General features: G+C 35.0%; 1 protein-coding gene across 1 annotated transcript in view; it reads right to left on the bottom strand.

Moving 5' to 3' along the window:
- The window catches only part of LOC149822406 (thylakoid lumen 15.0 kDa protein), a 43998-nt gene extending 42074 nt beyond the window's left edge, over nucleotides 1–1924 (bottom strand). The window contains exon 1 of the mRNA XM_089980826.1: nucleotides 1336–1924. Coding sequence (XP_089836952.1) covers nucleotides 1336–1537 — 202 coding nt within the window. The 5' untranslated portion in view covers nucleotides 1538–1924. The remainder of the gene's footprint in view (nucleotides 1–1335) is intronic.
- Between the last annotated feature and the right edge of the window lie 15111 nt (nucleotides 1925–17035).

Below are 17035 nucleotides of genomic sequence, written 5' to 3'. Positions count from 1 at the left end.
ATGCGTACATAATATGAGCATACACATGTAGATACAATACATATACATATTGACTTTATTTCGTAAAAAGTATGTCTTGCATCAAATGATTATGATTTGTAAACAAGCTTTTCAAGAACTTTAGAGTCTTAGACATTAACGGCCTCCAATAGACCAAAATTAAATGAATAAGAAAAACAAGTTTTACTTCGAAATAGCTCGATCATAAGTGTGTTTCCTAATATACAAGTCATGCTAAACATATCCATCGGGTGAGAATTATTTGAAAAAATTTCCACCTGCGGTTTTCTACTAGACGCTATGGTACCATCGAAGGTAGCCAACATATGCAAGATATCACCATGTTTAAAACTTTCTTTTAATTCTCAGTACGGATCTTTTTCTATTAGCCTTGCTTTTATCCATATTTTCCACTTGTAATCTAGACACGTAACAGATCCCTATATGTGTGTTGGAGTATAAGACTGCTGTATGCGCTGAGGCTTCCAATGTATTCATGCCCTTTTATATTGAGGTGTTATAATACTTAAAATGCAAGAAAAGAGATAGTACGGATCTTTTTTCTATTCGCCTTGCTTTTATCCATATTTTCCATTTGTAATCTACACACGTAACAGATCTCTATATGTGCGTCGGAGTATAAGGCTGCTGTATGCGCTGAGGCTTCCAATGTATTCATGCCCTTTTATATTGAGGTGTTATAATACTTAAAATGCAGGAAATTAGATAGAAGTAAAATCAAGTAGATAGTGCATAAAGCATGAAGTATGTACAAAGCATAAGGGAAAGCCATAGTAAGAAGTGAAAATGGTGCCGAGTAGGATGTGATAAAAGAAGAACCCAAAAAAAAAAATAGATAAAACATGTGCTTTTACTTAAATAAGCCTTTTTTAAGATTTTTTTACTAAAAATACCTATACTTTATAACGAAAACCGTAACTTTTTTAAGATAAAAGTAATATTCTTTCAACACAAAAAGTCCACTGTTAACATGAAATAAAAAAAAAAGTCTTCTGTTAACAGGAAGCGAGCTTCTCATAAAGTTTTAGGGTTTCGTGCCCCCAAAGTAAGCTTTCTTAAATTTTCAAAAGCTTCTGATAACTATATTACAAACATTGCCATAACCCAAATTTCCCATTGCAACACAATTTTGGGAATTAAGCTCCGGAAATTCAGAAACTGAGGCTGTTTTCATATGCACACTTTGTCTGGATGATATATTCGATACATTGGGTGCATCGAATCGCCTCCTCACCAAAAAATAAAATAAAATAAATCGCAGAACAAAAATGAAGCCGTTATTTCGGATGAATTGTGGAAGATGATGGTACCAACCAGCGAGAGACAAGCCAAGAGCAAGAGCGCCAGCAAGGGACCACCCGATCAGCTTCGACCGGTTCTCCTCCGAGAACCATCCGGGTTTGGTGAGACTGGTTGGGGAGGCTCGCGATTGCTTCTGTTGGACGACGGTGGGTGCGCGATGCCGACCGAGTTGGCAGACAGGGAGGGCTTGCGGTGCTAACGCTTTCGCCATCATTTACCTGTTCGTTGCAGAATGAATCCCCACCACGCTCTTTGCTTGCTTATAAACATGTACATCACCCAGCCCGTGTTTCATGCGCCAAAGGAGACACTTCCATATGTTGTGGACGGGGGGCTGTGACGCCATTTTTTGTGGTGGTGGTGCAAGCCGCAGTACTGCGTGGACAGGGAGGTCTCCAAGTCCACTCTCCAGCCCACATTGCCTGTTGTGGGCGCATCGTGTGGCAGTGCTGCCCACTCGGTTCGATGGTTGTTTTTGTTTTTTCTGGGAGATAGTCGAGGAGAAAAACCCCTCATCACCGACCGCACATTGATTGGCCTCGGATTGAAACCCTTGAGGTCGCCTCGATCGATTGATAAAACCTTCATGTCCTGCTTGCCCAAAAGTATACCTAGCTTCGCCCTTTTATGGGTTAACATTCCGTCAACATGGTGACATTCATAGGCAGCTCCTACCAAATGAGCAAAGCCCTTGTGGGCTTTGATGGTATTATTATAAAGAAACCGGATGCACTTTGCACACAGATCAGGTCCCCTGTTTCGGAAGATGAAATCTGTATCACAAATATCAGCCAACATTTTGAAAATACTGCAATTTCCACAGGCAGGTATAGTTTTGTAAAACACAACGCCACAAATATCGGAAGATTTTTCAAATTATAGTGATTTTCAAAGGCTAAATGAACTAAATAAAAATTAGATATCGTTCATTTAAAAGTTGTGTTCTTATGTACACTGATTTTTTTCAAGAGATTTTATCGAGAAAGTCCAATTTTTTAAAAACATGGAAAGATTCTTCCTTTTTTGATAGTTTTCCCAGAATGAGATTTGTAGACATTGCATGAAACCAATGTTATAAATCTCACTCTTAGTAAAATCTCGATGAGGAAATTCTTGTAATAACTTAAAAACCTTGCTTTTTAGAAATTCTTGAGAAAATAACAATATATAATATATCTCATAAAATATATAATTTTAGAAAAAAAATTGTCAAAAATTTATTTTTATCATATTAATATCATGTTAAATTTTATTGATTTTTTAAAGACTGTTATGCAAATAATAGTTTTCTTTGAGATTGTTTCAGCCTTCCAAAATATCATTATAAATTTATATATTTTTAAAATGTGATCAATATTATGAAATAAAAATGAAATACTATATTGAATTTTTACATTTTTTATATTTACACAAAGAAACCATCCCCAAGATGAGAGACCTAGCCAGCTGACTTTTCTCGGCATACTTACTGTCGTTGTCCTGACAGCGTAAAACTTTGTGAGCTTACCCTGTGCCCCCATAAAGTTGTCGCGCTTTGGCTTGTGCAAGGAGTCACGCCCATGAAATTTCAACCTAGACCACCTTCTTAGTGGCCAGCTAGGTCCCATCCCACTAGGCGAAAAACCTTTAGGGCTTAGACACCAAATTTGATATTTTGAAATGCTGAAAATAATTTATCCTTTACAACCTCAAGAGTTTTACGAAGAAATGGTCAAACAAAGAACACACAATTTTGCTTCATCAGTGTTGGAGTAATTGATAGGGAGAGCAATTCATCGAGAGGGACATGGATAGATCAGTGTCATCAGAATGACAATTGGGATATAGTACAAAATTTGAGTTCATCATCATCTTTTTTTTAGAGAAATTGTAATAGCATTAATAAGTGATCACAGTAACAGTAGGTTGGAATCGATGACGAGCAGTCACCTAAGTTCAGAAACAGAAAAACAACATAACATAAAATGCATAAAGCAGAGGCAAACAACATAAAAATAGAAAACAGAGAACGGAGATTCAGTCCTCCTCGCCAGCCCACCAATCGTCTCACTGATGACAACCTGCCCAGGCACTACAAAGATGAGGATCAATAGCGGCGACTATTTTTCAATAAAAAAAATTTTGCCGCTACTGATAAAGCAATAACAATGAGATTTTTGTACCTGCTAATTGATAGGTAATAGCGGAGACATAAATATTTAGTCATTATTACTCTACTACGGTCATGAATCTCGCCACTATTAGCTTCATCAATAATGTCAAGCTGGATACCCCCCGTAATGCCTTGCCCCTGCACACATCTTGTCGTTAAAGACATATGCATAACGGTAAGATTCTCTGGTTGTTAGATATTGTCGTTAAAACACTTTAACGGCTATATTTAATGACAGGAATATCTCGCTATTATAGATCAATAACGGTGACATCTATCTCTCACCGCCATAAGACTTTACTCTATAACGGCGATAGTTATGTCATCGTTTTAGAGTAACGTCTATAAAAAGAGCCTGATGGAACCCTTTATATTTTTCTCTTTGTCTTTGTGATCTCTCTCTCTCTAAGAGCTCAGAAACATCGCATGAATCTTTGAGCGTTCTTCCAGTGAGCCCCTGAGAATTCTCATTCTCTTTGTTTCCTTCTGAGGTTTTACTTCTCGCATCCTCTCCTAGATGCAGCTCTGACGAGTTCCCTTGTTGGCTTGTTTGGTCTTTTCATCGACTGCTTTGATGTAGTGATTGCTTTGTTTTGATTCTTCATCATTGGTATATGAATAAGAACTTCAATCTTGATGGGTAGACGAGTTTTGGAGCCCTCATGTCAGATTTAGGGTTTTTCTCTTTTGGTGGTTTGACTTGTTTTGGTACATGGGATGGGGAGTTAAGATTTTAGACTTTGTGTATTTTTTTGTTAATTGATTTGGGTCTTTTTCGATTTGGTTGTTTATGGGTTTGGTTTTTTTATTGTGTGGGTTTGCTCAAAAATAGAGGATGTTGGACGTTAGTGTGTAGTTTTTGAGGGATTTCTTGTAAAAATCATTTCAATTGCCCATTTTTGTTTTTTGAGCAAGAGTATCAGGTGTGTTGGTTATAAACCTTTTGGTTGAATTTGGTGAGTATTTCTTGGTTGTTGGGTTGGTGTCTTCTTTGAGTTCGTTCTGATAATGATTGTGATTGCTCTTGCATGTCCCATATCACTGTTTGTATTTGGTGGTTGTATGAATTCGAAGATGGGATGATTTGTAGCTAGTTTTCTTCAATTGAAGTTATGGAGTTAAAAACTATGTTATGTCTGTAGCTAGTGATGGTTGTATAAGATTTATTGTTTTGGGGGGTTCATTTCGATAGTCCTATAAAATGTTTGTTAATTTCTAAAAGACTTCCATAGAGGGAAAGCTTGCTGTGTCTTTTGGTTTCTCCCCCTAACATTAAGAATATGTTTTGGTTTTATTGTGGATGTTATTAGGACATAAAACTTTATGTTGAATACAGGAAATTTTTAAATACAAACAAACATGTCTATAGTCAAGTTGATGAATCCCATTTTTTAACGAACATGACCTAGTTCTTGAGCTCCCAACTTTATCTTGGTAAAAACGTGAAGCCTAACTTAGTACATGGACTATGGCCGGCAAATGTACCTATTAGTGTATGGCATAGGCTTCTTGAGGATCAGTAATTTGAAGTGGTCTAATTTGGATTGTCTACAGGAAAATATGTGAAAAAAATATAGCTTTTCCTTGAGTATTTGCCATTGCATTGCCCATGCTATGCATTCACAAAAACGTTGGGATCAAGCATTGTATCATGTATGTGCATGCATTCACAAAAATGCTGAATATACATGCATTTACAAAAAAACATAGCATTTTCTTGAGTATTTGCCACTGATTTGCCCATACGATGCATTCACAAAAATGTTGGGATCAAGCATTGTATCATTGTATCTTGAGTAAATTTTAGGGTTTTAATAATACATGTTTATTTGTGGTTTGATTTTAGGATTTTTTTTTGTACAAACATTGTATCATTTATATGCATGCAAAATATGTTTGTTTTCTTTTGTTTCATTTCGGATTCTGAAGTAATATGATGCACCTGTTTCTTGCATAGTCGGTTTAAATTATATGCATGTTTGTATATATAGTCTCCTTCTAGTTATCTCTTGAGTTTTTCTTTTCTTTACTTCAAAATGATTTTTATATATAATGATTATATATATAAATTGATTATATATATAATGATTTTATATATATTGGACTACTAATTATATATATATATATATATCAAATTAATTGTATGCATGTTTGTATCTATGGTCTTCTTCTAGTAGATTTTTGTCTACTAATTAATCTTTTGATTAATAGTGGGCATCAAAGAAAAAATCGATGAATAGAGCAAAACAACTGTTCTATATACGTATGGATCATCTTCGTACCTCCAGAGGTATCATACGAAAGTAAGTTTCTTATTTCCTAAAGATAGTATAGTGCTAAATATATTTGATATAATAAATTATTAATTTGTTATTTGCATACTGAAATAGATGGTGAGAAACCGACATTGAGTGTATTCTACAAAGAGACGTACACCCATTTAGATCGTAAGACATTAATCTGTATCGAAGAAGAAAACATCTTTGTAAGTAACTCACACTGTGTATTGCCACATTCATTGATTCTATTTTTTACATTATCATTAGTTATTGATAACCAATTGTTAACGATGTGCAAATGAAGCTGCAATATGTGGAGATTAAAATTTCAACATGTTGTTCACAAGGAGGCTCATCGATGATACATTGAGACATCTTTGCCAAGGTCCTCGAAGAGCAATACAGACATGTGAGGAGGATGGGTGCATTTGTCATTCCATCCAAACCATCTTTCTACAACTAGGTATGAGTTTTGAAGTTATCTTCTTAGCTGAAGGCAACGAAGACGAAGCTCCAACAATTAAGAAAAGAATAAAAGATGGATTGAGAAGAACAGAAGCGAGAAAGAGAGAGAGAATGTAATATCCATAAATTTTGGTAAATACTTAATTGAAACATAAAAGAATTTTTGAAGGATATTCTTATGATTTTCGAGTTTAGGATGTGTTCACATCAATTTTTTGAGAAAAATAAACTTTGTTTTGTCAAAATTGGAGTTAAAACGGATCCAAAGCATGCCCCACAAAATGTAAGGGAAAATTGGTTATTTTGAGGATGTTTCAAGGACATTTATGACCCGAGGGTCAAAGTTGTTCAAGCTCTTGTTGACCGTCTCAGTCAACTGGATATGAATATTTATGTCAATTCTTACTTTATAAAATATCATTTTTTTTAATTCTGTAAATTTTGGGAGTTAATTGGAAATCGAATAAAGTATAGGGATCTAGTAGTGAAACTAGACCCCCAACTAAATATAAAGCAAACCAAGAACCAGACTAGATCTGGATCTCACCCCAAGACCTAGATCTTGAGAAACTCGGTTTTGATGTCACATAATATGATACACTGTCTCATTTGATTTTATATGATATGATAATATGTCCTCTTGAAATAATGTTATATTATGACTGAATATGTTTTGCCATAAATCTAACGAGTATTTGATGCAAGGATATCTCACCCAATAAGGATGGAGACTTCCTGTTCAAGTACAACTATGGTGCAATCATACTCCTTGAAGAAAAAGCTTGATGAGCCATGCATTCCTAAAGTTCAAATGAAGAGATCGGCTACCTCATGATGAAGATTTTTTTCTTCTTTAGAGTCATATGTAACAGAACCTTCAGGAACTTGCATATTGCATATTACATACTCATTCATAAACACTATATCATAAAAGTATACGATAGTTTCAAAAAGCTCCTTTTTGAAAACTAATAATTGTACCTTCTTACAACCTTTCATGAAAAAGATATTTTGTCATATAATAATTGTACCTTGTACTATATACAAGACAACATGAAAAAAGGAATGTAGGAAAAAGACAAAAACATAACATCGACTACATGGAGAAAACAAATATAATATGTTTTTGAAAAGACTTTAGTTACCTTCTTTAATGAAATGTTTCTTAATACAAGAAGAAGACAAAAACATAAATCGGCTACACATAAGAAAAACAAATAAAATATGTTTTTGAAATGTCGACTTACTTGAAGTCATCATTCTCTCTACAAAGCATTAAATGCCTTCTGTAATAAATCCCTGTTAATATCCTTCTCAAAGAATGTCGACCTTCTTTTGGTCCTTATTCTCTCTGGAGACTTTGAAAAACACAACATAAAGAAAACACTTGACATGACTATGTACAAATAAATATCTCAAAGCACTCATAGTACTTACACTCATTTAAAGTAAAGAAGTACTAATGTACCTCAAATCATTAATTAGAATAAAGACAAAACTACAACCCAACGTTCAATGTACTATTGTAAGAAATAGACTTTTTACATAAAATATGTATTACCTAAAATATTACAACGACTAGTGTACCCTCTATTTCACCTTTATGGAAAAAGGCATTCTCGAACTTCTCTAAAAGATGTTTTTGAAATGACATAACATTTCACATTTCAAAAAGTTACAATTCCAAAATGTAACGACTACTTTTTATAAGCTATATAAACACACTCAAATAAACTATTCAAACTATGGAATGGAATAGACGTGTGAGCTTACAAAGAGAAAAATTTCTATTCGTGATTTGAAAAGAGAGCCTTGAAAAAGAAAGAGAAAAAGAAAAAGAAAGAAAAGAGAAAAAGTCAAGTCCAGCTCTTTAACAAAGAGTATCCTCTGAGTGACAAACAGATCATTCTGAGAATCCTTCATTCGTGCATTCATATCATTCTGAAGGTTCTATAGGAAGTATTGTAACTCTGTTATTCACTGTATTCCTTCTTTGTTTAAAGAAGTAGACCTCTGTGAAAGAGGGTGTTGCCCTTCTCTGTTGAGAGAAGAAGACCTCTTGGGAAGAGGGTGTGCCCCTTCTCTGTTGAGAGAAGAAGACCTCTTGGGAAGAGGGTGTTGTACTATTTATCCGGTGACTCGGATGTTATAGTGGAAATCTCAAGTGGTTTGCTTGGGGACTAGATGTAGGTCTGGATACTGACCGAACCAGTATAACTTCTGTGTTTTATGTGTTGTGCCTTATTGCTTAATTATTTTTATTTTATCGATCATTATCAAATTTCACTATGTATCAGAGCAGGTTTGTTGGTTTCGACGTAACAAGTCTTCCAGCACAAATGGCATCTACCTCTTATGCTCGTGATATTGAAGGTCAACACGCATCTCGTCCTCCTTTCTTCAATGGCTCCAACTATGGATATTGGAAGTGCAGAATGTCTATCTTTCTCAAATCCATAGACTTTGCTGTATGGAAAATTGTTGAGCATCCATACACATCTCCATCCGCATCACCAAGGAAGAAAAGAAATGAAAAGATATGTAAGAAAAGACAAGAAGGAATGCTTGAAATTCAAGCAAGGCTCCAAGCTCCAATGGAGGTGGCGTTGAATGGATGGGGAGAAAGGTGGCTGGAGCAAGATTCGTGCCCCTAGGGCATGAAAACCTAAGCAAAGACAGCCCCCATGTGTGGCGGCAACTTCTATTTAAACGATATGGTTTATTTTCTGGATTTTCCAGAAAAGGGATTAAAAAGAAAATATTCACTTAGCGCCTCATGTGAGAGGGGGTTTTTGGAAAAAAAATTATAAAAAACGTGAATGGGTTGGGCTGGAGTGGATCTACAACTGTTTTGGCCCAGATCCAAGGTCCAGATGAGTGGTTTGGATCCGAAATGTGACCCACTACACTGTAAATGCAATAACTTCTTCATTTTAAGTCCGATTTTGATGAAATTTGAGCCATAGCTTCAAAACATCAAAATACATATAAGTTTGCACCCTAAACATGTAAATGATGCATTTATGCAGTGAAAATATATTAATATTATGTATATTTAATGCATCATCACCTACCTTGTTTGATGATTGTCCCTCTTGTTTCGCCGTGAAACTGGGTGCAGCCGAACTCCTGCTCACCAATGAGTATGAGAATGAAAGGGACGAGAGGAGAGTCATCGTCGGGTGGTGCTGCTGAAAAAAGGGGAAGCGAAGGTGGCGACGACAGGGTCAGTGGGGGATTCAAGGAAAAGGGGTCATCGGCATCCTGCCGAAGGTCACAGGGAGAGTGGGAGGAAGCGAGGGGAATAGGAGGGCCTTTGTAGAAAGGTGCCCGAAAAGGGAGGGTCGTTACCCTCACATGTGGTGGCTGCGCACCCCCCTCCTTTTCCCTTTGCAATATCCCCTCACGAGGGTTAGGGTTCACTCTGAACCTTAACCAAATTTTGTTTTATCAGGCAACTCGTATCGGGTTGCCTTATATTACACACATTTTTTTTCTACCATATGTACGCAGGGCGCAGTTCAGGTCCGGGTCCAAGACTGAGACCCGGGATCCAGACTCAGCCTGGATCCGTGATGGCTTATCGACATGGGTCCACAGGTCAGATCCAAATGGATCCAACCGTGGATCCACACATTAAATTTCATTTATGTGATTATATATATATATATATATATATATATATATATATGATATTCTATATGAATCCCTTTATGAATTCAATTACATTGTTATAAATCTCTACTAACTTACTATGGATCCAGGGTCCATTGTGCTTCATACACACCTTAAATAAATCTAGATCCAAGGATCCGAAGTTTTGATTATATGATTTGTAACCATGGATCCAAAAGAATTATTATGGATCCAACTAAATATACATTGATCCTTACGATTTTGATACAAGGATCCTGATTAATATTGAAGTTCTGATGTCGAAGATCCAAATGCAATATTGTGGATCCGAACATCGCCTAGGCTATACCAATCTCACTAAAGTATGGTAGACCCCATATTGAAATTTTCTCATTATAATTTTGATTAAAACTTCGAGGATCCAATTAAATATTCAATTTTAGGTTTGTAGTCTGATACCTAAGGTCTGAATGGAATATTGGAGTTTTGAACAGGATATTAGGGATCCAACATTGAAGATCCAAACAAAATATCTAATATCTAAATACAAAGAACACATACAATACTAAAAATATCCTTGTACCTGTTCAAGGGCATAGATTTCAAGTTTATTTATCAGATAAAATTCATGGGTATTACAACGAGGGCTATACGACTGCTTGACAACTTTGCTTAGAGAGACTTTATACTTTTAATTAATAAAGTTGGTTTGGTTTGGATGATGGTAGTGTAAGATCCATTGTAGTTGTGGATTGATTATGATTGTAAATTCCTCGGGTCTTTGGAAATGTTTCACAATTATTTAAAAAAAATCTCTTTTTAATCGGTATGATTCGGGGTCATTACACTTTTTGCCAAAACCGTGCATGGTTTTAGAATTCTTGGGTTTTGGGTCTAGTGAAATTCCACTAGAGGGGGGGTGAATAGTGAAATTTGATAATGATCGATAAAATAAAAATAATTAAGCAATAAGGCACAACACATAAAACACAGAAGTTATACTGGTTCGGTCAGTATCCAGACCTACATCTAGTCCCCAAGCAAACCACTTGAGATTTCCACTATAACATCCGAGTCACCGGATAAATAGTACAACACCCTCTTCCCAAGAGGTCTTCTTCTCTCAACAGAGAAGGGGCACACCCTCTTCCCAAGAGGTCTTCTTCTCTCAACAGAGAAGGGCAACACCCTCTTTCACAGAGGTCTACTTCTTTAAACAAAGAAGGAATACAGTGAATAACAGAGTTACAATACTTCCTATAGAACCTTCAGAATGATATGAATGCACGAATGAAGGATTCTCAGAATGATCTGTTTGTCACTCAGAGGATACTCTTTGTTAAAGAGCTGGACTTGACTTTTTCTCTTTTCTTTCTTTTTCTTTTTCTCTTTCTTTTTCAAGGCTCTCTTTTCAAATCACGAATAGAAATTTTTCTCTTTGTAAGCTCACACGTCTATTCCATTCCATAGTTTGAATAGTTTATTTGAGTGTGTTTATATAGCTTATAAAAAGTAGTCGTTACATTTTGGAATTGTAACTTTTTGAAATGTGAAATGTTATGTCATTTCAAAAACATCTTTTAGAGAAGTTCGAGAATGCCTTTTTCCATAAAGGTGAAATAGAGGGTACACTAGTCGTTGTAATATTTTAGGTAATACATATTTTATGTAAAAAGTCTATTTCTTACAATAGTACATTGAACGTTGGGTTGTAGTTGTGTCTTTATTCTAATTAATGATTTGAGGTACATTAGTACTTCTTTACTTTAAATGAGTGTAAGTACTATGAGTGCTTTGAGATATTTATTTGTACATAGTCATGTCAAGTGTTTTCTTTATGTTGTGTTTTTCAAAGTCTCCAGAGAGAATAAGGACCAAAAGAAGGTCGACATTCTTTGAGAAGGATATTAACAGGGATTTGTTACAGAAGGCATTTAATGCTTTGTAGAGAGAATGATGACTTCAAGTAAGTCGACATTTCAAACACATATTTTATTTGTTTTTCTTATGTGTAGCCGATTTATGTTTTTGTCTTCTTCTTGTATTAAGAAACATTTCATTAAAGAAGGTAACTAAAGTCTTTTCAAAAACATATTATATTTGTTTTCTCCATGTAGTCGATGTTATGTTTTTGTCTTTTTCCTACATTCCTTTTTTCATGTTGTCTTGTATATAGTACAAGGTACAATTATTATATGACAAAATATCTTTTTTATGAAAGGTTGTAAGAAGGTACAATTATTAGTTTTCAAAAAAGAGCTTTTTGAAACTATCGTATACTTTTATGATATAGTGTTTATGAATGAGTATGTAATATGCAATATGCAAGTTCCTGAAGGTTCTGTTACATATGACTCTAAAGAAGAAAAAAATCTTCATCATGAGGTAGCCGATCTCTTCATTTGAACTTTAGGAATGCATGGCTCATCAAGCTTTTTCTTCAAGGAGTATGATTGCACCATAGTTGTACTTGAACAGGAAGTCTCCATCCTTATTGGGTGAGATATCCTTGCATCAAATACTCGTTAGTTTTATGGCAAAACATATTCAGTCATAATATAACATTATTTCAAGAGGACATATTATCATATCATATAAAATCAAATGAGACAGTGTATCATATTATGTGACATCAAAACCGAGTTTCTCAACATTCTCTCCCTTTTTGATGATGACAAAATATGCTCCCCCTGTCAAAAAGACATTATGCATAGAAATAATAATATGATAAAAAAGTGAAATAATGTTTAAAGAGATTTCTCCAATAATGGAGACAGGTTTTCTCCCCCTTTGTCATGGACAAAAAGGAAGGGATCAGAGTAAAAGAGTTATTACAGACCAAATATTACAGTCCAAAAGTATGTAAAAGTTATTACAGATAAAAAAAATGAGTTTATCTCGAAGGTGGAGGAGGTGAATGTGTTCGGTCGGCACGATTCCGCTTGCGAGTCTGCTGCAACAGGGCTTGATTATGAAGGATTCGATCCTGAGTTTGCTCGATATCCATCATAGCAGAAAAGTAATTGAAGGAGGATGTTGGATCTGCTTCATCAGAGCCGGGCATGTGCAGGGACCTTAGATTGAAGGTGGTTCCATCGAGGACTTGCGAGGGACGGAGGATGACTTCGTTGTGAAGTGGTACTTGGAAGTATTTGAGAATGGGAGTTATGAAACACCCAAAAAGAAGAGGCTCGAATTTCTGATAACGAATAAAAAGGTCAAAAAGAATGGATGACCAGTTTATTGGAAGAGAAGAGAAGATTGCGTAGATAAGAAGAGAGATTTTTCGAGGAACTAATCCCTGACGGGGACGCTTGGGATAGATGTTGTGGAGAAGAATCTGGGCAAGTAGCTGAGCATGAGGTTGGAGATTCCTCATGTGCCACGGAAGTTGGTAGCAGTTGGTGCAGAGAAGTATTTTTCGAAGTACCGATCGGTCGATTGGTACTATGGTGTTAAGGTCGGTACCGGTGGTAGGTAGGTTTAGAATTCTACCTAGGTCGGAAGCATCGAAAATCATCAGCTGTCCTCGAACTTTGCTGGTGATTGAGGTTTGTTCATGATCAGTAGAGAAATTGGTATAAAACAATCGGACTAGTTCGGGATAATAGGCAGCTGGGGATGAAGATCCTATGAGAGGTTTGAGTTCAGGGAGATTGGTGTCTAAGTCAAAGAGCATGAAGTCGTCAAAGTTGATCAATTTACCTTCATGAATGGGGCGAGAGCAGAGTAAGTTGTAGTTGTGAAAAAAATCAGGATACCTTAGATCTGCGGAGGTGATCACATTGGTAGAGGAGGAAGCCATTATCGAATGTCTTGAAAATAAAGCACTAGGAGAAAAAGGAGCTTGAACCGAGAGAAAGTTTGTATAGGGATAGAAAAGTTCGAATGGAATGGTAAGAGATGAACCAATTGATTAAATAGAAAGAAGAAAATAATTGTTGATATGAAATGAATGACATTGGAAGTGAGTAATTTTTAGATTTTAGTCAAATAAGGAAATCCGTAAGTAGTAAGTTAAGAGACTTGTGAATGACAAATCAAATCAATGTTTGAGGATAGTGTATTATATTAGATTGAGGAGGACATAGATATTGAAATATATAAATTTTACTATGGGTGAGTTTATCGATTAGTGAGAGAAGCCATTAATAGAGTATGGGGTGTCATGTTGACCCAAAAAAAAAGAGTGATTGATCTTGAAAATAATGGCCTAATAAAACAAGCAATTTTTTACTCTATGTGGAGGGATTCTAAATTCGTGAATGGAGAGTTAAGGACATAAAAAGATGATATAGATATGTAGAGAAGAGAGAAAGGTGATAAAGGACAACATTTACTTGATTTAGATATGACATAAAGTAGAGTTAGAATAAATAAAGGTTTGCTTGGAGACAAGACTTTAATGATTCTCGATTTTAGTGAGATATACAATAAGAGAGAGGCAAGGTCACGGATGGAAAGAAAAGTCATGATTGCTTATTTAATATAGAAATAGTTTTTATGGAAATAGGTCATAGGGTGATCATGTGATGTGTACTTTGAAAGATATGATATTTTAAAGAAAAGAGTGCCTTAAAAAAATGTTTCATGATTAATGTGTTTTCATATTTGTAATTTTTATGAGTATACGTAGATATGAGAAGGACACATTTTGACTTTGACTAGTGGTAAGAGAGATGATGAGACAAAAAGGAGAAAGAGTCAAAAGTATATAAGAATTGATAAGAATGGAGGCTCAATTTGTATATGAGAGAGATGATAATAGATAGTTTGTCGGGCTATGATATAACAAATGATATAGTAAAGTTTTACGTGAGATATAATAGAATGTACGTAATCTATGATATATCAAATGATATAGTAAAAACAATTTACGTGAGAATATAGCAACTAGATCTTTTAGAAAAAGATAAAAGGACCAAAAAGAGTCATTCGATTCTAACTAATGAAAAGTATGAGTTCTCATAAACTAAGTAGAGAGGTGAAACAATTTATCGTAAGAAAAGTTTTCATAAAAGGACAAAAATAATAAAGGAGTTGAGTGATGTGAACATTGTTATGATAGCTTTTAATATAATTAGTTTTTTATGGATATGAGAGAAAGGAGATAGGACAAGGAGTCATAATGGATGTGTACTTTAAAGATGACAAGTTGAAAGATATAAAGAATGTGTCTTAAAAGAATATGAAGAGCACGTGAATATGGAAACTTAGTTTGACTAACAAAAATCGATAAGAAGAAAAGCTATTTAAGATTTAAACAAAACTTATAAGAGGTATTATAATAAGTGTGATTAATTTATAAGTCACTTAGTTTGCATATTCCTAGTTCTCTTCTAATTCGTGTGAAGTCTTCATGTTTTAATGGTTTAGTGAATATGTCTGCTAACTGTTGATTAGTGGGTATGAATTCTAGTTTAATTATGTTGTTTAAGACTTGTTCTCTTAAGAAGTGGTGTCTTATTTGAATGTGCTTAGTTCGTGAGTGTAAAATAGGATTTTTAGATAGGTTTATAGCACTCGTATTATCACAGAAAATAGTTGTATTTTCAAAATTTAAACCAAAATCTTTTAAAGTTTGTTTCATCCAGATGACTTGTGTACAGGCTAGGCTAGCAGCAATGTATTCGGCTTCAGTAGTTGATAAGGATACACAGTTTTGTTTCTTACTGAACCATGATACTAGTGAGTGCCCTAGCATGTGACATGTTCCACTTGTGCTTTTTCTATCAGATTTACTTCCAGCAAAGTCAGCATCACTGTATGAGATTAGATCAAATGTAGAGGATTTTGAATAGAATAATCCAAAATTAACTGTGTCTTTTAAATATCTCATTATTCTTTTTACAGCTTTAAGATGTGATTCTTTTGGATTTGACTGAAATCTAGCACACAAGCAAACACTAAACATTATATCTGGACAGCTAGCAGTTAAATAAAGAAGTGATCCTATCATACCTCAGTATACCTTTGTATTAACAGGCTTACCATCTTCATCTTTGTCCAACACAGTAGTAGTGCTCATAGGAGTAGATTTTGAAGCAGTTGAGTTCATGTTGAACCTCTTCAGAAGTTCATGAGCATACTTAGATTGATTGATGAAAACTCCATCCTTGGTTTGCTTAATATGCAGTCCAAGAAAGTAGGTGAGTTCTCCCATCATACTCATTTCGAATTCCTTCTGCATGGACTTAGAAAAATCTTCACAGAGAGTGCTGTTAGAAGATCCAAAGATGATGTCGTCGACATAAATTTGAACAATTAGGGTATGATTATTCACTACTTTGACAAATAGTGTAGAATCTGCTTTGCCAACAGAAAAACCAGTTTTTAATAAAAAGGTTTTAAGTCTTTCGTACCAAGCACGAGGTGCTTGTTTTAAACCATATAAAGCACGTTTGAGTTTAAAAACATGATCTGAGTATTGTTCATTTTCAAATCCTGGAGGTTGTTTTACATAAACTTCTTCATTTATAAAACCATTTAAGAAAGCACTTTTAACATCCATTTGATATAATTTGAAATCCATATAGCTTGCATATGCTAAAAGCATTCTAATAGATTCAAGTCTAGCAACAGGAGCAAATGTTTCATCAAAATCAATACCTTCCTCCTAGTTGTATCCTTGAGCTACTAGTCTGGCCTTGTTTCTTATAACATTACTTGTTTCATCTAGCTTGTTTCTGAAGATCCATCTTGTCCCAATGATTGGATGATCCTTTGGTCTAGGTACAAGATCCCAAACGTCATTTCTTTGGAATTGATTCAGTTCTTCAGTCATGGCTAGCATCCAGAACTCATCAATGATGGCTTCATCAATCTTATTTGGTTCAAGTTGAGAAATGAATGCCATGTTTGCAATCCGTTCTAGCTGAGCTCTAGTTTGAACCCCCTTTGTTAGTTCTCCCAAAATCTGCTTTTGAGGATGATCTTTGATATCGACAAAGGTTCTTTGATGATCATCTTCATTAGACTTAGCTGTGTTATCTAAAAATAAATCTGTACTTTCAACATCATCATCATTAGTTTGTATATGAACAGATTGATCAATAGATTCACAAAAACTAACATGCATAGATTCTTCAATAGTATTATGACTCTTATTGAAAACTCTGTATGCTTTACTATGACTTGAATATCCTAAGAATATGCCTTCAACAGATTTAGCATCAAACTT

This window comes from Nuphar pumila, chromosome 11, assembly GCF_984573655.1.
Source record: "Nuphar pumila chromosome 11, dmNupPumi1.hap1.1, whole genome shotgun sequence".
NCBI lineage: Eukaryota > Viridiplantae > Streptophyta > Magnoliopsida > Nymphaeales > Nymphaeaceae > Nuphar > Nuphar pumila.
Note: the sequence above shows the minus strand (reverse complement) of the source record. Positions and strands in the feature narration are given on the sequence as shown.